General features: G+C 48.1%; 3 protein-coding genes across 3 annotated transcripts in view; 2 read left to right on the top strand and 1 right to left on the bottom strand.

Annotated features, from left to right (window-relative positions):
- The first annotated feature begins 617 nt into the window (after positions 1–617).
- On the top strand, positions 618–4,992 carry ctsk (cathepsin K). The gene is made up of 8 exons (XM_068323367.1): positions 618–771; positions 1,155–1,284; positions 1,978–2,100; positions 2,768–2,920; positions 3,519–3,737; positions 4,212–4,377; positions 4,449–4,557; positions 4,634–4,992. The coding sequence occupies exons 2-8, from the start codon at positions 1,156–1,158 to the stop codon at positions 4,731–4,733; spliced, it is 999 nt and encodes a 332-aa protein (XP_068179468.1). The 5' UTR covers positions 618–771; position 1,155; the 3' UTR covers positions 4,734–4,992.
- Positions 4,993–5,300: 308 nt separating this feature from the next.
- On the top strand, positions 5,301–13,169 carry LOC137601287 (cathepsin S-like). The gene is made up of 8 exons (XM_068323414.1): positions 5,301–5,422; positions 6,254–6,393; positions 6,681–6,803; positions 7,483–7,635; positions 8,444–8,668; positions 10,266–10,431; positions 11,076–11,178; positions 11,466–13,169. Exons 1-8 carry the CDS (start codon positions 5,410–5,412, stop codon positions 11,563–11,565), a joined length of 1,023 nt encoding a protein of 340 aa, XP_068179515.1. The 5' UTR covers positions 5,301–5,409; the 3' UTR covers positions 11,566–13,169.
- A 4,632-nt stretch (positions 13,170–17,801) lies between these two features.
- onecutl (one cut domain, family member, like) overlaps positions 17,802–20,578 on the bottom strand; it is a 7,584-nt gene continuing 4,807 nt past the window's right edge. Inside the window, exon 2 of the mRNA XM_068324484.1 lies at positions 17,802–18,193. Coding sequence (XP_068180585.1) covers positions 17,883–18,193 — 311 coding nt within the window. The 3' untranslated portion in view covers positions 17,802–17,882. The remainder of the gene's footprint in view (positions 18,194–20,578) is intronic.

The following is a 20,578-nucleotide window of genomic DNA, read 5'->3' as shown; positions in this document are numbered from 1 at the left end:
ATACTGTACACGCATGCCATTGGCTGACAGCATCTAGAAGTGCGCTACGTTCCGAGACTCACGGAACACAGAAGGTGGTTTAGTATCAGTATGGAGGGGTTCATAAACGTTTAAATTACCATAAATAATGAGATAAATAGTTCAGAGCAAAAGACATCAAAGCCTCTTTGGCTCATTTGCATTTTTCCACTACTGGCGTGACTCTGGGGGCGGAGACTGAATGCTAACACACCAGGAATGCTAACACTGATGCAGCTTCAATGAATGCCGATTCGCATTATTCGCATATTGCAACAAACATCGACAATTTGATCGTAAATAAAAGCAGAATTTCATGTTTTGCGGTTGGTTCCTGGAACGTGTCAACCGCGAGGAACCAGGGATTACTGTATTTATGATATACTATGATTATATATATATAGATGTATAAATCATTTTCAGAACCACTTTTTCCGTTCTTGCGGGTCACGGGGGTTGCTGGGGTCTGTCCCTGCAGGTAGACACTCCGGACGCGGTGCCGGTGCCTCGTGTAGAACTCCCTGGACGTGATGACGGTGTGTTGTATCGCCCGGCGTGAGACATCTGGTCCAGGGTCGGTGTCAGAGTGAAACCAGATGTAATTCCCCTTCCTGGAACAAAGACACTCCCCCCCCCGACCTGGAGCTCCCGTTCCACTTCCTCAAACAGCACAGATATAAACTCAGATTGTGACCCAGTTAGAACAGACAGACCCAGAAAACTTCTCCAAACTCTGCAGCTTCTGGATCCGAGGTAACGTTTCCTGTTCCTACTCCTTTGTTTCCAGAATCCAGAGGATAATCCTGAGGTTTGGGTTCAGATTACCTTTTTAAAAACTCGAAGTGAAATAGGATTAAATCCAGACAGGATTAACATCAGAGATCTGTATTTGAGTTACTATGTGAACCGAAAACGGTTCCACGTTGACTGTAACTCAGTTCATGGGTCATGAGACCTGATTTACATCAAGTCATTGGAGGGTGAAGAGAGTCTAGAGCGCTAACGCTAACGCTAACAGTTTACTGGAAACAATCACAGCAGGATGGAAACAGGAAGGAATACCCCCCCCCTTCACCCCTGATCATGTGACCGTCTGTGAAACATATTTAAACTTGACGTGTAGCGTGTTGTTCCAGGATGTCGCCGTGTTTCTGCGTGTTGCTGCTCGCCGCCGCCGCTCTGGCTCACCCCGACCTGGACGCCGCCTCGCTGGACGGCCAATGGGAGCAGTGGAAGGAGACGCACAGGAAGGAGTACAACGGCCTGGTGAGCGACCGGCGGGTCCCCCCCCCGTCCAATCACAGGGCAGCGATGAGTTTGTTTACTTGTGTTCCCGCCGCCGTTCACCTCCCCTGCCTGTCAGGAATGAAGCCGATCTGGGTCTGAGGTCGGAGCAGCTGCCGTCGCTCCAGGGCCCAGCTGGGCCCCCCCCGGTCTGTTGTTCCCTGGTGTGCAGATGACGCTCTGATTTACACGTCTGTGAAGTCAGCAGGAGGCGAGGACCCTCTGATTCCGTCAACGTCGGAGAAAAGACATCACAGCCTCTTGGGCTCATTTACATTTTCTCTCTACTGGCATAGATCTGGGGGGCGGAGACTGAATGCTAACACCACAGGAATGCTAACAATGATGTAGCTTCAATGAATGCCTTTTGTTCGCATCTTGCAACAAACTTCGACAGTTTGATCGTAAATAAGTCTCTAACACCGAAGGACGGAGGGTCGGTTTTGCCGGTGGGACCGTTTTGCCCCCCCCCCCCACCCCAGTGGTGTTCGCTCGTTTAATTGCTCTAATTAATGAAATGAGGCCAGAACAGACGCGCTTCCGTTTCTCACTAATTACAATGTAAATCCGTCCGATTGGCCCAGATGCATGTGTTCAGCTGTCAGGTGTTGTTAGCAGGAGGGAACGGTCTCATAGGTGTGCATTGACCCCCCATGACCCACCAATGTGTTCCAGGGTGAGGAGGAGCTCCGCCGGGCCGTCTGGGAGAAGAACCTGCGGATGATCGACGCCCACAACATGGCGGCGGCGCTGGGGATGCACTCCTACGAGATGGCCATGAACCACCTGGGGGACATGGTGAGTCTGACGTGTGGGCGACGCCCACAAGGGGGGGTGTCAAAGACAGTCTTACCTTGGACAAGGTAAGACTGTCTTCGACACCCCGCCCCTCCCTGAACAAGGTTGTCTTCAACAGTATTACCTTGTTCAGGGTCAGACTGTTGAAGACAGTCTTGGAACGATCAGTACAGCGGTCAGTTGTTCATCGTGGGAGTTATATACCGGAAATATTCCGCAAACTAGTCAGATTTATTTTTTATAATTATTCCAGATGTTTTAAGGGTTCACCATTCTCAGTCACAAATGAATATTTTCACCCTTTTTTCTCTTGTTAGATACAAAAATCTGCAAAACTCCGAGGGCACAAAAGTTTCACCACGTTTTATTGAGGGATCGCCGTGTTTAATGTGTTCATGTTGATCTGCAAAACATTACAACAGAAAATTAGACCAAATTTAAAGAAGAATTTAGAATTTTGTTTCTGGCTCCTCCCATCAGATCACCTGAGTGGACAGGTAAACCACATTTCCTCCAGGTTCTCGTAGGTGCGACCTGCAAGAACAGGACCAATGGGAATCTCTTTATTCCCGTTAAGAAACATCTAGTCCAGATACCTTCATGACAGCGTTTGTTTTTATCTGGACCCCTTAAAATTTAAACGTCTACCTCGTCTTTGTCCCCGCAGACGTCAGAGGAAGTGTCTGAGAAGATGACTGGTCTGCTGGTCCCAACGGACATGGATCGCACTTTCACCATGGCTCTGGACGAGAGCGTGACCAAACTCCCCAAATACGTGGACTACCGCAAGAAGAACATGGTGACCTCAGTGAAGAACCAGGTGAGACCTGGTTCTGGTTCCTCACGGCGTCAACAGAACAAACGCTCTGGAGAACCGTTTCTTCTGCACACATTAGAACCTCTACAGAACATTCATTCACCTGGAGGTCATGATATTTACATCCAGTTACATTCGTCTTTGCTGGCGTCGCCCTCTGGTGGATAAAAACGACATTGCAGGTACATCCAGGCTTCATTGCATTCATGCATTATTTAAACGTAGTTCAAAAACTAGTTAGTTTAAAAAAAAGGCAGTTCAAATATATTTAATATAAAGTACCCCAGTATCCATCAATACACAAATCGTCCTCATTGATCATGGATCGATTGGCGCAGCTCTGGAGAACAGCCCATTCCTGGCTGTGGGACCTGAGAACACATCTCTATCATCAACCTATCTTTGAGTCAAGTCTGCCCCCCAGTGGAGAGAAAGAAGACAGCAGCTACTTGTTTTCTTTATTTTTTTCCTAGTGGCAGATTAATCAATAGTTACTTATTAATCAATCATTTTCAGCTTTGATCCATGTTTTACCAGGTTCCATGATCTCGTATATTTCTCGGTGTTGTCGGCTAACGTTCTCCCCCTTCCCTTTGCTCAGGGCTCCTGCGGCTCCTGCTGGGCCTTCAGCTCGGCGGGGGCCCTCGAGGGCCAGCTGGCCAGGCAGACGGGGACCCTGGAGGACCTTAGTCCCCAGAACCTGGTGGACTGCGTCAAGGAGAACTCGGGCTGCGGGGGCGGGTACATGACCAACGCCTTCCAGTACGTGGCGGACAACAGCGGCATCGACTCGGAGGCGGCGTACCCTTATATGGGCGTGGTGAGAGACTCGGGACGTGTCTAAACCCTGAAGCGTGACCCGGTGATACCTCTGGGAAGGTCCCACAGTCTTCAGGTGTCAGCATTCTGGACTTTGTTTCTGCAGACCACAGCTAGCACCGAGAAGGCTAGCTTCCCTGGAACAGAACTGAGTAGTTCCTAGTAAGCTAAGCTAAGTCCGGCTTAGTCCGCTGGTCTAGATAATTATCGTCTCATCTAGAGGTCAGCGTCACATGATCACATGGTTGTTTCACTTCCTGTTCCGACATCACAGATTTCTCAGAAACGATGCGTCTGATAGTTGGAAACAGTTTCCTCTTCAGCGATTGGCTGAAAGCAGGAAGTCCAGATGCTTCTGACTCCTCCCCTTTCAGGGAACTGGTTTTTCGACGGTTCTGGGACGCGGACCTGAGCTAAAAATATCACCAGGAAGGGTGGCGAAACAGGAAGCTGACGTTCTGGTGTGTCCGTTCAGGAGCAGCAGTGCCGGTACAATTCATCGGAGGTGGCGGCGCAGTGCAAAGGCTACAAGGAGGTCCCGGTGGGCAACGAGCACGCGCTAGCCGTAGCGCTCTACAAAGTGGGTCCGATCTCCGTCGGCATCGACGCCTCGCAGTCGGGCTTCCAGTTCTACAGCAAAGGTCAGAGAAGCCCCGCCCCTGACAGGAAGTGATCTTTACGTCTCTAAATCTCTTCCTCCTCTCCCTCACAGGTGTTTACTACGACCCCGAATGCAACAAAGACGACATCAACCACGCCGTGCTGGCGGTGGGCTACGGCGTGACGGGCAAAGGGAAGAAGTACTGGATCGTCAAGAACAGGTGGGCGGAGTCACCCGGCAGGACGCCGTCGGGTAGCGGCGGGTTGTCGTTGATGACGTCGTCTTTTCTTTTCCAGCTGGAGCGAGAACTGGGGCAATAAGGGGTACATCCTGATGGCGCGTAACCGTGACAACCTCTGCGGCATTGCCAACCTGGCCAGTTACCCCGTGGTGTGAAGGGCCGGCGAGGAAGGGGCAAACGATTGGAATGGGAAATGTGTTCTAAAATAAAAATAAAGTCTGAATGGAGTCTGATGATGAAGATGATGATGATGATGAAGGCTGTTAGCACCTTTAGCTCGGTGATGCTAACCCTGTGGTGGTCGACGTGTCGCTTCAGTCTCTGGTTTTATTTTTTAAATGTTGTTTAATCACTTTTAATTTGACGGGGCGTTGCTGGGCAACCGTCCCTTAAATCCTGTCACTTTTCGGGGGGGTGGGGGTGGGGGGTGGGGTCAAAGTGGAAACTTGTTTTCTATAAAATGAATAAAGATTTTCATTTTGAATGCATCGTTCTGGTTCTTCACGTTAACGCAGAGAAAAAGGAGGAAGATGAAGATGACGATGACGAGGAAAATCTGATAGAAATTAAACGCCATAAGTGAGACGATCACGTGATTTCAGACGCAGATGACGTCACCACAGCGACTAATAACGTGCGAATTAAACCATTGAAGTTAAAAAGTCACGCTTGAAACGAGATTTCAGAAACGTCTCGCGAGATTTGACGACGTCCCGCTGACGGCGGCCTCGTGCGCTCAGGTGGATGAGGCGGGAGGTCACGTGACCCCGCCCCCAGACTCCCGCAGGAGACGCAGCGCGGAACACATTGATTCACCGAGGCGACGCAGCGATGAGCGCGAGAGGTGAGAGCCGGTTGATCGATGAATATCGATTGATGTTGATAAATATTGACTGATGTGACGAGGAGGATAAAATCCGGACTTTGAGCTCGTTCAATCCAAACGTCTGGTTTACTTTCGTTTTGATGGTTCAGTCAGAACGGATGTAATTATTATGAGTTTAACATCTTAATCTCAGACATTTGAAATCATTTGTATCGATCCCAGATGTATTTATTTGACTGAAGATGTATTCGGTTGTGTTTGATGTTTCTGCGGGACGTGTCCCCCCCCCGGTGTACTGATGGATGTCTTCAGGTGTGTGTGAGTGTGTGTGAGTGTGTGTGAGTGTATTAGTGCAGATGATTGTCAGATTATCTTCGTTAACTTTTGTTCTTAATTCAGAAACGTTTTTCTTCAGTGGTCACGTGTGGCTGTGGTGATCATGTGATCACGTGTTCATGGCTTCACATCCTGGTCTTACATCAGGTGTTCTCTCCGCTCCAGCAGCTCCAGTTTGGGGAAGTTAGAAACCACGACTGGTTCCTCTGCATCGTGGGGGGGGGGGGTTGTCATGGAGACACAAGTTCACATATACGTCAGATAGAAACGACTGACCACGCCCACCATGTGCACCCTCCTCACAAATCACAGGTGTTGGTGGCTAACCACGTGGGCGGAGCCTCAGCGCCTGCAGTCACAGCAGGAAAACACTTCCTCCAACAACAACAACAACACAACACACCACGTCACACTACGACACACGACAACGTCACACGACACCAGTACATAAAGAACCACAACGCTACACAGCTGATGTTGTTGTTGTTGACAGAATGTTGTTGTTGTTGACAGACCTGATGCTGGGCGGCCTGCTGCTCGTCACTCTGGGCGTGGCGGCGGCGGCGGAGGCGACAGCGGCCACGTTTGACTGCCACCTGAACGACCACTGGGAGCTGTGGAAGCAGACGTACGGGAGGAAGTACCAGAACCAGGTGAGCGGTTCTGGTCCATCAGACGTGTTGATAGAACAGACGTCACACCTTCATCACCTGAACAACAACATCCCATAATAAAGGGCTGGCGGGTGGATCTCACTGATCTACTAACATCTCCTGACACGAACCAATCAGACGTTAGACGGGTTCCACCAGTCCATCCAGTGAAACCTGTTGGTGCTCTTGTTGCCTTTGTCCCAGTCGTTATTGATCAGTGATCAGCACCGATCAGTCGTTCTGTGTGGCTGATCAATACCTTCTGATGTTTCTCTGTTCATCTCCAGGCTGAGGATTCCCGCCGCCGGGCATTGTGGGAGGCGAACCTGCGGCGGATCTCCATTCACAACCTGGAGGAGACGATGGGGCGTCAGAGCTTCAAGGTGGCCATGAACCACCTGGGGGACCTGGTGAGACGCGTATTGATCCAATCCATCACTTCTCATTACGATCGATCGGTTTGATTTACTGCACCATCTGCTGCTAAATGCTAGTCGCTGCCGTTCAGCGGTGAACGGGGGGGGGGTTAACTGGGGGGTGGGTGCTGGTAGACAGATCAGAGGTCAGAGGTCACACACGTGATCAAACACACTGATCTGGTTGATTTCCTGTAACACAACGAGGTTCTGACTTCCTCATCTTTGGTTTTGCGTTACCATGGAGACGTTGGATGAAAGCTGCTGACTCATGCCGATCAGCTGATAATCTTTGATTTGATCAGTTCAGAGGTTGATGGTTCAGATAAAAGCCGGGTCACATGATCGATACTGAAACACCAAATGAGGCGCGGCGCATACCGGAGCTCCAAGCCCCGCCCCCAGCGCTGGCACAGAAACCCGATGAGCAGGAAGTTGGTTCCAGGTTGGGTTTTCCACAGGTGCACCGTCGCCACGACGATGCTTCCTCCTTCTGTCAGCTGATTGTCACCGTGGAAACCCCCTCGTCTGGGATCACACCTTCCTGTTCATGTTCACACTGAAACCGCTCAGTCACATGACCGCTGATCAATCACCTGTGAACTTATTGATCTGTGATTGATCCTATTGATCGACAGGACGGGCTCTGATCTGATTGTCGTTGGTCTTCCAGACGCAGGAAGAGATTCTGCAATCCCTCGCCTCATTCAGGCCCCCCACCCACCCCCAGGGGGCGCCATCGCCCCTCGCTGGGGCGCCGGACGCCGACCTGCCGGACACGGTGGACTGGAGGAGGGAGAACCTGGTGACACGCGTGAAGAACCAGGTGTGGAACGTGAAATTGATTTCAATAAAAATAATTTTTAGTTTCAATCATCAGAGTGAAGCAGGATTTAAATGTTTAATATTTTATTCATTTATATATTTATATTTATAATATGAAAATACATTTAATATATATTATATAATATAATGTAATATATATTATATATATACAGTACGTTTATATATATAAAAATGTGAATTTTTAAAAAATGTTGACATTTATAAATTGAGGATTAGTTTAGTCTTTTAATAGTTTTAGTTTTCAGAGGCATGGAGGGAATGATTAGAATACATAAATAATATTGATATAAGAACTATTTGTTAAATTAATTGTATTTCCACAAAACTTTATTGATTCATGATGAGCAAACGTTGGCGAAAAAGGGTTCATAAGTCGAGTGAAAAGTCAGAAGTTTGGAGTTGTAACTCGTTACAAACTCTAAGAAGTTTATTTACGATGCAAAGACACAAAAGGGAAAATTGTAAATGTGCTTCCTGAGATTTGAGGCAGATAAAATATTTTTTATTTATTACGAACTCGTGTTTCGCTGACGGCCTTCATTCAACCAGAGACTCCATATCGATTTTGTTCTGTGCTACATTTTAAATCTAATTGACAAAGAGAAGAGATTCCCGGCGCGTCGGAGGGGGGTGCGACCTCTTGGACTCGGCGGGACCCTGCCCCCCCCACCGACTCCACCGGCTCGTGTTGCGTTGCCAAACATGGAAATGTGGCGGGTGTTTGATGTAAATGTGAGGCGGAGGAATGGATTTCTGTGACACGGCCGTAACTTCGCTCGTTATCTCAGGGTTCCTGCGGCTCCTGCTGGGCCTTCAGCGCCGTGGGGGCCCTGGAGGGCCAGCTGGCCAAGAAGACGGGGCGACTGGTGGACCTCAGCCCCCAGAACCTGGTGGACTGCACCAGGAAATATGGCACCCATGGCTGCGGCGGCGGCTTCATGTCCGCAGCGTTCCAGTACGTCATCGACAACCAGGGCATCGACTCCGAGGCGTCCTACCCCTACCGGGGGGTGGTGAGTCCCCCCACTGCACCCCACAGCTCATGTTACCCCCAGAAAGCAGTGCATCATGGGACGCGCTTCAAGAACAATGTGTGCATCCCATAGTAATAACAGAATATACCAGAGAAATGTATGTAAGGAATGAGTTTAACCAATAGTACCACAAAAAACTAGAACTGTTGAATTAATGTTTTTATTTATTAACTGTTCAAGTAAAAAATAACATTATTACAGGTTAATGAAGAAAAAAGAGATATTACTACAGGTATTACTACAGGTATTACTACAGATATTACTACAGATATTACTACAGGTATTACTACAGGTGTTACTACAGGTATTACTACAGGTATTACTACAGGTATTACTACAGGTAATACTACAGGTAATACTACAGGTATTACTACAGGTGTTACTACAGGTGTTACTACAGGTGTTACTACAGGTGTTACTACAGGTATTACTACAGGTAATACTACAGGTGTTACTACAGGTATTACTACAGGTGTTACTACAGGTAATACTACAGGTGTTACTACAGGTATTACTACAGGTGTTACTACAGGTATTACTACAGGTGTTACTACAGGTGTTACTACAGGTGTTACTACAGGTATTACTACAGGTGTTACTACAGGTGTTACTACAGGTGTTACTACAGGTATTACTACAGGTGTTACTACAGGTAATACTACAGGTGTTACTACAGTTGACCCACAATGAGGAGGAAGAGATGAAGATTTTTTCTGTTCTATATTAATACATCCAATAATAGTTTCATAGTTCTGCTTAAAAAAGATTGTTATGAACAAAATATTCTTAATAAAGTTCGTACAGAGCTGGGTAATGTATTCTGTTAGCGGCCTCTGAAAAACCTGCAACAGTCAGCGCACAACAGGCGGCAAAACCTCCATCAGTGTTCAGATTTTTTTTTTTAAAAGGCAAAAGTTCCAGAATTTTCCTCGGGATAATAAAGTTTTATCATAAAATATCTTAAAAGCCGCACATCCCAGCTTCTGAAATGTTAGCTCACGCTCGTTTATTTCGTTCACGACAAAGTCAAAGAATAATCGATTAATCAAGTAAAATGAATCGATAATGAAGACGATCGCCGTGGAAACGGCGGCAGCAGGAGAGGTGAGGGGGCGTTCGCTAATCGCTGCTGTTTCCCGCCGACATCAGTGGCTTTTAATGCGTGTTGTTCAGAGTGAAGCGTGTTTTAAGTGGGAACATGGGAGCCGCGGCGCCGGGCGGCGGTGGGCGAGCAGGAGTCAGTCCGAGCCTCCGGGCTGCAGACGGCCCGGTTGGCTCGTCTCTGCGCTCGGCTCTTCATGTCTCCTCGGAGCGGACGTGGTGTTTGTCCTCCGGGCTGCATCGGTGTGGGGGAGGTAGGCGGCCCCCGCCTCGCCGAGGTGTTGAGGCTCTAATTCACCCCAAACACTCATGAAAGTAGGAAGAGTCCTCCTAATGAGCGCCGCGGCGGTCGGTTCTGGTCCCGGAGTCTCTCCTGCTCTCAGCTGGAAGCTCCGGGGTCGGTGGTGGTACCAGAGCGTCTGTGACGTAACGAGTTGAGCGTCTGACGTGTTTCACCGGTTTGTCTGTCCTCCAGGACCAGCAGTGTGAGTACGACCCGTCCCACAGCGCCGCCAACTGCTCCAAGTACTACACGCTGCCCAGCGGCAGCGAGGCGGTCCTGCAGCAGGCGGTGGCCCTGGTCGGACCCGTCTCCGTGGCCATCGACGCCGGACAGCCCTTGTTCCATTTATACAGTAGTGGTACGCGGCCCGACGTCACGCACATGTCACATGAAATGCATTCTGGGAGAGGTGTGATTAGCATGGACGTGTGGTTAGCGTGTTGGATGTTCCACCTGAGAGCATGTGCAGGCTAACGGAGGCTAACGGAGGCTAGTTTGATGACAGGAAGTCAGGTGGTTTACTTCTTGGTTGTCATAGACTTGGTGTCTGCTGATTGGCTAACAGCGTGAGCTAGCATAAAGCTAAAGCCACAGCGTCATGTCTGGTGCTGTCATTAGCAGTTAGCATGAAGCTATCTCATGTTTCCATAGCTGGTATTTGAGTCTGGACCTCAGAGACACTTGACTAGCGCAGTGTCTGACTAGCATTAGCTAGCTTTACACCGCTAAATGTTGAAGGTGTGTTTATAGTATTATTTTGTTCACGTTAGCCTGAAATGCTGCAAGATTTCTTCAGCTAAACACAAAGACATTCAAGTTTTGTCATTTTTTCCTTGTATTTTGAAACGGGCACACAGCAGGACAGGGTCAGCTGACCTGCGTCCCTGTTTTCACTACTGGAGGTTTAAACTTCTTATTTGGTCTCAAATAAAACATTTTTCAAATTTTTTATGTAGAAATTAAATTGAGTAAAATGTGTAACGGCTCCGTGTCTGGTGTCAGGAATCTACGACGACCCCTCCTGCACAAAGGTCTTGAACCACGGGGTGCTAGCGGTGGGCTACGGCACGGACGGCGGACGCGACTATTGGCTGATTAAGAACAGGTGAGACATATTCTCTGGTTCCCTCCCCTAACTGGTCACCTGGTGCTGGTAGCTCCTCCCCATTCTGGTGTCCTGTCCAGGTCAAAGGTCAATCAAATGGACCGATTGAAATTTAAATGTTACGTTAAACGACTGTTGATGTCACCTCAAAGTTACCTCAGCTACTTCTGTGGTTGTTTTTACTTCAGTGGATTTTAAGATAATTGTTTTTATTTGATGTATTTTTTAGATCCATTCTTAATCTCGACTCTTAAATTCATCTTGTGTTTCTTTATTCTGTTATTTAGCTGGGGACCTCAGTTTGGAGAGCAGGGTTACATCCGGATGTCACGCAACAAAGACAACCAGTGTGGCATTGCGTCCTACTGCTGCTACCCGGTCATGTAGGGGGGGGGGACCGGACCGGATCAGAACCTGGTGGGGGTCGTCACACTGTCTCTGTAGCTGAACACTTCATTTCACACCAATCACAACATTTAGCCGTTTCGTTGCTTCGTCCCTTTTAAAGTTTCGTCTCATGAAAGCCGGAAAAGACGCGCCGGTTCTGGATCGATACATCGGTTTATTGATCGTTAGCCTTCAGTAGCTATCGGATCGGAGTTCTGCGATGAGAAGCAGACGTTCGATTTTGCCAGTTTCAGGTTTGTCCGTTCCTTAAATCCACCGTGAAAACTGCCTGAAAGGATCCCATCGACTCTGTGGGAAATTGGCTTGTTGGTCAATTTAGCTTTTACATGTTACAAGAGGAGGAACGCCAAAATCAATATCTGTGTCTCTGGTAAATATCTGTGTCCTGTGCACATGCTGATGTAATAGCATAGCCTCCACTCGCTGCCCGCAGGCTACGAACTGTCTGCAGCAGCCAGAGAAGACTTTTCTCAGGCTTTTATTTCCCTCCGACGCGCCCGTCAAAAACATCGACGCTTTTCCAAAAAGGCCGATTGAGCGCTTCAAAGGAGGACCTCAATGGTTTATGCTCTTAGTTTAGCAAAAAATAATACTTTTACATCCGACCATTAAATATGAAGCAGCAGCTAGTTACGCAAGATTAGCTTAGCAATGTAGCCTTAAAGGAGGGGAAGGTTTGTTTGCCCGCTTCCAGTCTTTGTGCTAAGCTAGTTGGCTTCTGGCTTTAAGTTGAGCAAATTTGATCATTTTGAACTCAGTTGTTAATAAAATCGTGTTGGTTAAAAAAAAAATTCAACTTCAGTAAATTTAAAGAGCAGTTTAAAAGTTTGGTTTTGGGTGAAAGTGAGAAGTTGTCGCTCTGACATCAGTCCATCGTATATGAAGCAACCGACAGGTGGGGTTCACCCCAGAGGCTGCGCCAGCGTATGGCAGGGCCCAGAGGAAAAATGATAAGTCGTGTTTCCTCTATAAAAAAAATTAATTTGTGATTTTGCAGGTAAATCTGCTCACCTGCTTCCATTCTCTGTGCTAAGCTAAGCTAATTTGCATCTGGCTGCTAGCTCTTATTTAACAGGTTTTGTCTACAATAAATGAACTCTTTATATTATAGCCTGCTAACCAATGAGTGTGTCAGGGACGTGTGTGTGTGTGTGTGTGTGTGTGTGTGTGTGTGTGTGTGTGTGTGTGTGTGTGTGTGTGTGTGTGTGTGTGTGTTTAAAACATGGATCAAGTAAAAATTTAAAGCTGTTTTCTCTGTGAAATAAATTTTCTATTTCAGGTAACGGATCAACATTCAACGCTTCATTTTTGAGTCAGGTTTTATCTGTTCACATGAAGTAAACTGGGGTTTAGCTAATCAGCTACGCTTAGCATTAAGGTACGAAACGGCGTCTGAAACATGAAGCAAAACGTATCTGCTGACATATTGAGATGTTTCCTGTTATATGCTAAGCTAAGCTAACTGGCATCAGACTTTCTAATCTATAAATTTCATAAAGATTATTTTAATTTCTGAATTTGTTGCATCTATAAAATCTGATCTGGAATATATTTCATGAATTTTAAATAAAGTAAATGTGAAAACCGTGTTTTATTTCTAACACCTTCCTGTTTGTCAGCTGACTCCTCTCAAACGCGTCGGACTGGAACATTTTCAAAGGATAGCGGCGTTGGCCTTTAAGACGCCCCCCTCCCCTGCCCCCCCCCTCTCCGACAAGGTCGAACAAAGAGGACGGACGACGGCGTTGGGTTACAAATGAGTTATTTTTATTTTTATTTTTTAGTGCAACATCACAACAAACAATTTTCACATGAGGTATTCAAAGGGGTTTTCTTTAGTCGTTGGTACAAAACGTCCCACCATGATTGACGTTTAAAGTGTTGTGTATCTTCTTTTGTAAAGCCTTTGGTTGGTTAGCCACATTCATTAGTTAGTCTAACACATGGACGAGAATGGCACGATAAAGCATGGTGGGCCGAGTCCGCGCCGAGGAAACTCCGACTCAAATATAATACTCCCCCCGGCTCGTCCCCGATTAAAGCTTTTTGTATGGATTCATTAATTCCTACTTACAACAGTGGGATCAACAGGATTTCAACTACACTAAACATTTTGGAGAAAACGGGAGGGGTCGGGAAGGGTTGGCTTACAAATATGGAAAAATAGCTTCTGTCTCCGACCGTTTTTTTGTTTTTTTTTACGTCATTGTCTCATTGTCGGGATGGGTGGGTGGGTTCTTGGGCTTTTCTGTTACAGCGAGTCACATGATTCTAGATTTTGGGGGGGGGGGGGGGGGACAAGGAACAGGCAACGTTGATTACAGCAAGATCCTCCTTGCTTGGATTGTCACCTCCTTTTTTTTGTTTTTTGGTCTTGAGGATGATTTTCTTTATATACAGGACGGATGGGACGGATACTGGACGCTTGGGCTGGACGGGGGGCCTCGTCGGGGCCCCCTGTTTGCGGATTGATTCCAGCGCATTTGGTTTGGAGTAAAAGGCATGAAGAAGAAGAAACGGATGGACAGACAGATCGATTGATCGATAGATTGATCGATAGACAGACACCCTGACGGGGTGGACTCTTTGGTTAAGGAATATCTTTGCCACACAACATCTCACACAGTTGAGGTAGATGGGTAAAGTCTTCATGTACACACAGGGGGAGGGGGCAGAAATAGACGGGTTGGGGGGGTCACTGGGTTTACAGAGACTTCCATCTGAAGACACCGCCTCGTGTCAGTTTCTCAGTTCCAGCTCTACGTTACACTGCTTTATGCATCATAAATATCAGCACTGGTGCTTTTATTTTGTAATCCTCTGAGTGCTACAGTCGTTTCTGATGGGGAACTGCTAAAACTACCCATGATGCACCACGATTCAGCAGTCACCCATCAATCTTTGGTTGGTAAACATGATAAACATTTCCCCGTCAGCTTTCAGTTCTACCGGGGGTCCAGTTCCCCCACAGGCCACTGGGGGGTGCCGCAGGTTCAAATGGAGAGGCGAATCACCTGCAGTTGTGGACTGTGTTGCCCCCCCCCCCCCCCATCTCGCCTCTGCACAGACAGGAAGCGCTTTCCCGCTTGACGGGGGCAGAAGGTGGCTCCATACAAAAAGGTCTGTCTCCATTTTAGGCCCCCAGTCAGGAAGACAAAGAGAAACCTGAAAGGTGTCACCTCAGCTTTGATACCATGACAGGGGTCGGCACCGGAGCCCCCCAGCTCTTTTATTTTTTATCCCCCCCTTCACTCGGCCCCCCTCGCTCTCAGCGTGCTTACAATTGTTGCTCATTAAAGTTTAATTCGCCTGCATGCCCCACACCTCCAACACCTCCTACTTCTCCTACAACCCCCCCCCGACCTTTCCTGCACACACACACGACTACCGCAAACCTCATTCTGGATGATTCAGCCTCCTCTCTGATCTCCCCCCGCCCCCTGTGAATGCCCTCTAAAGCCCACAGGTCTGGCCACGAGCAGACCCCAGACCAGATACCCAAAGAGGAGACGGGATGAAAAAAAAAGCCTCCCCCCCTTTTGAAGTCGGGGAAAAAGTCGATGGTCTCTTTCATGACCGCCCGTCTTTCAAGTGCCTGCTGCGAAGGGGGCCGCGGCGATCCACCCCGTCCAATGTTAAAGACAGAAAAGCACAGAGACGGAGAGGGTGGAGAACGGCCAAGCAAGCCCAGCCGCTCTTTGGCAGCGTTTCCACGGGGGGGTCAGGGGAGCGGTTGGTTTTGCAAAGTAAATAAAATCACTCGCATCTGTCCGAGTCTTCAGGGAACCTGAAGGATCTGAGGCGATCTGGAACAAACAAGCAAATAATCTTCACCGCTGTTAGAAACCTAGAAAGCTGCAACAAAAATGAAGATTCTTGCAGAGTGTGGTAGAAACTCTGAGACCCTCCGGGGGCAAGAGCACATCACCAGTCACTAAGAACCCTGGGTACTCAAAGGCGAGGATACCCCTCGACAATCCCTGCCTGGCCAGAACTTTGAGACTATCTGGACTATTGGAACCTAAGATCTCCAGAAGATGCAGATTACATCTTAACAACTACAAAAGATGGAGACCCTCTGGGGGCATTGGACCACCATCCCCACATGATGAGGAACACACCCCGAGACCCCCAACGGTCCGACAACGAACCCCAAGACTCCTCTTGGAACTGAGACAACTGGCAGAAGGGTTTGGCGGGAAGGGGGGACGGTGACCACATTGAGTTGGACATAGACTGGAGTGTCTGTGCTGCACTGGGGAGGGAATTTACGGAGATGGGGGAGGGGGGACAACCATGCATTTCCCCAGGCAGACACGCAGTATGTTCGTAAGTGACCCTGAAGGACTTGGACTCTATCGGACCTTCAGACGACACTCCGCCAAACGGCTTTAGTGTGAACACAACTTTACAAGCAATCTGTGAACCAATGGGATGCCACAACGTCATCGTCATCATTATTATTATTATTATTATTGTCATTATTCATAGTATTATTAATTATAAATATTATCACAACATTCAAACAAGCTTTGGCCTCGACGTTAAGCGCTGACCGCAGAGACATTTCAAGAGTCAAGAAATCCCCGTTAATCTACAAAGAAGAAATGAAAACAGAGACCAGGCCTTAAAGATAGAGATACGGAACATCACTGGGGGGGTCAGGGGTCGTGGGTAAGGGGGGTGGGGGGAGGTCCGGCCAAGATCGGGGACTAGGTTTAGGGATTTAGGCCGTACATTCAGGGAGGCAATGTTAATCTTTGGTATTACGATGGGATTCTACAGCTAAAAGTGCCCATCAGAAAAAGTCTTGTTTCACACGGACATACAGAGCATCGTTAAATAAATACTTACAGTATATAGATAGCATAAATAAATAAATAGAGAGAAAAGAAAAAAGGGAAAACAATAAATACACAAATGCAGTAATAAATACATTGATCAGATCAGCAATTGCATTTGAAACGTTCTTGGTTTGATTGAGCTATTGGCTATAAGGAGGCGTGTTAAAGCCTTTCCTTTGTGGACCAAAAAAACGACCTTGTACGTCAGCGGGGCTGAAACAAACCGCCCCGCACTTCCAACGTGTTTCTATAAATAGAGCGATGTGCTTGAAATCTGTACAAAAAGGGCTGAAAGAATCACATTCCTCCATTTCTTCTAGACATCTGTAAAAAAAGATTTCGTCATGGAGCAGTAGTGTGTACAGTTGTTTGGGAATGAGCGGGAAAAAAATACCACAATGTCACTGTACATCGTGTCGGGGTATCTCTTCCAACCCCCCCACCCCAACCCGCCGAGCCTTGTTGCGTTGGACGGCTGTTTTTCATTTTTTCTTTCGTTGGTCGGGTTGGAGCCAAACATCGGCTCGGTGAGAGTCTTAAAGCTATACAGCTGCCCCGGCGAGCGTTCCTGCTTCCTGCTTGTGTTTATTGATTTGACGTACGGCGAAAAACGCGGTGCCCCCCCCCCCCACTGCCACCCTTGAAAACTCTGATTCATTCAAGGCGGCAAACATCTTCGCAAAATACAGGCAGGGGCTCCTGTTGGGGGTAAATGATTGATGGACAGGAGTGGCGGACGCTCCCGAGCCCTCCTGGGAAGTCCAGGCTCTGGATTTTGGAAAAACACCTCGCAGTCATGGGATCTATCACCATGGAAACACATGCTAACAAAGGGGAATTAGGTTCTTTGCAACGACAAAAAAATAAACCATTAAAAATAAAAAGGAAGTTAAGAAAACCCGTTTCCTCTTCCACCTTGATTCTTGAGGAAACACGGGACCATTGGAGGAGGATCAACGTCTTTGGTTGGAACACTTGATTAAGGAGTTTCACGATGGAGCTCTCCAGAAGTGGGCAAACGAACTCCTCTTGATTCTTCACGTTTGGAGAGATGATCGATCGATCTGAAGGTAACACAACGTATGCTTTTCTCCTGATTTGTGATACCCTCATTATCTCTAATCTAGGAAATCAACGATGAGATGGGATGGATTTAAGGGCGCTACTCGTCTGATCTCGGCACCCTTGACTGTACAAGCGGGACCTCGCGTCCTGCGGTTGTATTTCTGGTTGTCGCCCCCCCCTTCCATTTCAAGGAGGCGATCGACTTTGGTTTTTCGGGAAAATAAAAGCTTCGTCTTGGTAAAATCATCTTCATCAGCTTGGCTCCGTCGCTCCTTCTGATAACGAGGAGGACAAGTATGACGGCTGATCCCTGCCTAGACCAGTCTTTGTGCCCCCTTGCTCCCTCAGCGTCCTCCCCGCCGTGGCGCCGCGTCACACGGCGCTGCGTCACGCGGTGGTGCAGGACACCGCCGAGGAGGAGACGCTGGAGCCCGAGGAGCCCGTGGAGGACGGGCGGCCCTCGTCGGCCCACTTGTTGATGTTGCGTCGGCGGGCGTTCATGAAGAAGTTGCTGACGGTGGACAGCTCCAGGCCCAGCTGCTGGGAGATGGTGACCTGCAGCTCTTTGGTGGGGCGGTGGTTCTCCCTGAAGATGGCCAGCAGCGTGCGGCGCTGCAGGTCGGTGAACACCAGCCGGGTCCGCTTGGGGCCCTGGTTGCGCTCCAGCTTGCTTTGCTCCTGTTCCTTCCGTTTGCAGGCTGCAGGGAGAGAAGAGAAGTTAAAAACGGGAAAGGTGGAAGCAGGTTAGCTAGGAGCGCCGCGGCTAACTAGGACAAACGGATTAAGCAGAGAGAAGCGGATTTATGGACTCTGATTAGTTAAAAGAGATGAATCAGCAGCTCGTTTCATGGCGCGCTAAAGGAATCAAGATGTGGAAGCATCACATCTTGTTTCCAGTGAGCTGCTGTTGGCTGCTGGGATGGAACCAGTAACCACATCCAGGCCGGCGCAGCGGCATGGTCTTCATTATCCTCATTCCTTGGACATCCAGAGCGTTAAAACGGCCAAAAAGCCGTCGCTGCGTCAGTAACTTCTGAGTAAAGGAGTCTCCAACGTCTTCTTGTTCCCGTGAAACAACAGAATTATTCCAAAAGAGGCTTTCAGTTACGTTCCTCCAGAAGACGAACATCTTGCATCGAGACACGTGTTCGTGCATGTGGCTCGTATGAGCTAGCAATTAGCACGCGATCTGCACCTTATGCTTCCCTGTCTCCTCCCCCTTTCTGTCGCCTCAACGCTTCAAGTTTCAGCTTCATCACTAGAACTCCACGTCTGAGACGACTACAGTGACCCCTGGTCACCCGCGGTTAATGCGTTCCAGGAAACACGTGATTAACGAATTCCGCGATAGGGCGACAAACTATCTTATTACGTTTATTTAAACGTTTCTGCCCCCCCCCCATACTGATATTAAACACCTTCTACCTGTATCACCCTCAAAACACTCTGACAGACTGTTTCTCTCTATGCAGATGATTCCACTTTAATGTCTCACCTCCGGACGCCGCCAGCCAATAGAATGCGCATACAGTATCACGTGACTACCTACCGAAAATCCGTGAGTGCATTCAGGTAATGACGCTGCAGAATCGTTAGCTGGGGTTAGCATTATAACGCTAGCTTGATTCTTTAATGCCGCTTTGAGGAAGCTAGCGGTCAAAGGCGCCGCTTTGCAGTCAGACTGTGTTTTACTTTTCACCACGTCGTCCACGGGGGGGTGGGGGGTGTAAACAGCCATTATTTCTTGCTAAATTAGCTCGGTGTCAAAGTCAGCCGCGTTGAAACTTTTTAAGTGGGGGGAGAGGTGATGAAGTCGGGTTTTTTTAACGCCAGTCTCGCGAAATAAAAGCTGCGGGTGCGGGTTAAACACCACTGTAACAGCGGCCGCCAGCCCAATTATATAATCAATATTTCATCCTGAAAAGTCTGAAATTTACAGAGGGAAAAAAATAAAATAAAATAACGCCACGGAAACGGGCGTGAAGCTGGAGCTGAAGCTGTGTGGGCGGAGCTCGCGTCCATGTGAGAATATCAGACGAGCGTTTTTGAATTCTGGCTGCGTGTTCCTCTGCATAACCCGTCACCCCTACACGCTGTAATTCTGTATTTACAGGAAACACAACACCGGCCCCCGCCTGTGTGTACCGCGCCAACCCCCCCCCCACGCACACACACAACAACACCACCAACGGCCCCCCGTCTCTTTCTCCATCCATTTCCTTCCACTTCATCTCCAGTGGACACTCCAGCATCATTAGTTCCTCATAGACGACATTTACATGTGGCGGTGGCGAGTGAGTAGTAATCACTTTAGGGGGGGGCTAATTTATTTTCTATTAAAGGCGGGTTACGTCAGTGGAAGGGGGGGTCAAACAGCCGACTCGGCGTTGCTCAGGGTGTTTAGAGCCTTAAGTGGACTCAAACGTTGGTGCAATTACCTAAATGCACACGTTTCAATCAGAGGAGCGACGGTTCTGCTGATGGAATCAAACGTGTTTGTGAGTGTAAGCAGTGAACACACACACACACACACACACACACACACACACACACACACACACACACACACACACACACACACACACCGAGCGAGCAGCCGTGGAGCGGCGCCAAGGCCGGCCTGGAGGTGTGGATCCAGACGCACAACAGTGGGATTGAAACGGTTGTTTTATTTAGCAAAGAGTCAAATTAGGAGTCAGAGCTGCTGCTTCCAGCGTCCGATGGGTTAAAAAAATATGTTCAAATGATTTATTGATGAAGGAAAAGAGATATTTGATCCTGTCCAGGACGGCTGATCGTAAAGGGAACCCGATCATAAAGACGGAATCACAAACACACAGGACAGGATCTTCATCCCGTCTGTAGGACAACCTGTGTTCTCTTGCAAAAAAAAAAAAAAAGTGAGAAAAATCTGCAAAGGATGAAGATTTTTTCTAATCTGGATCAAAAGAATTTATAATCTGATCATTAATCTGATCATTAATCTGATCATTAATCTGATCATTAATCGTCTGTACGGAGGAGTAAAAGCAGAACGCGACATTGGAGCCAGAAGCTAACGCGTCTGTGCGGCTAACGCCGAC

This window comes from Antennarius striatus, chromosome 9 (assembly GCF_040054535.1).
Source record: "Antennarius striatus isolate MH-2024 chromosome 9, ASM4005453v1, whole genome shotgun sequence".
Lineage (NCBI taxonomy): Eukaryota > Metazoa > Chordata > Actinopteri > Lophiiformes > Antennariidae > Antennarius > Antennarius striatus.
This window is presented reverse-complemented; position numbering and strand designations above follow the sequence as displayed.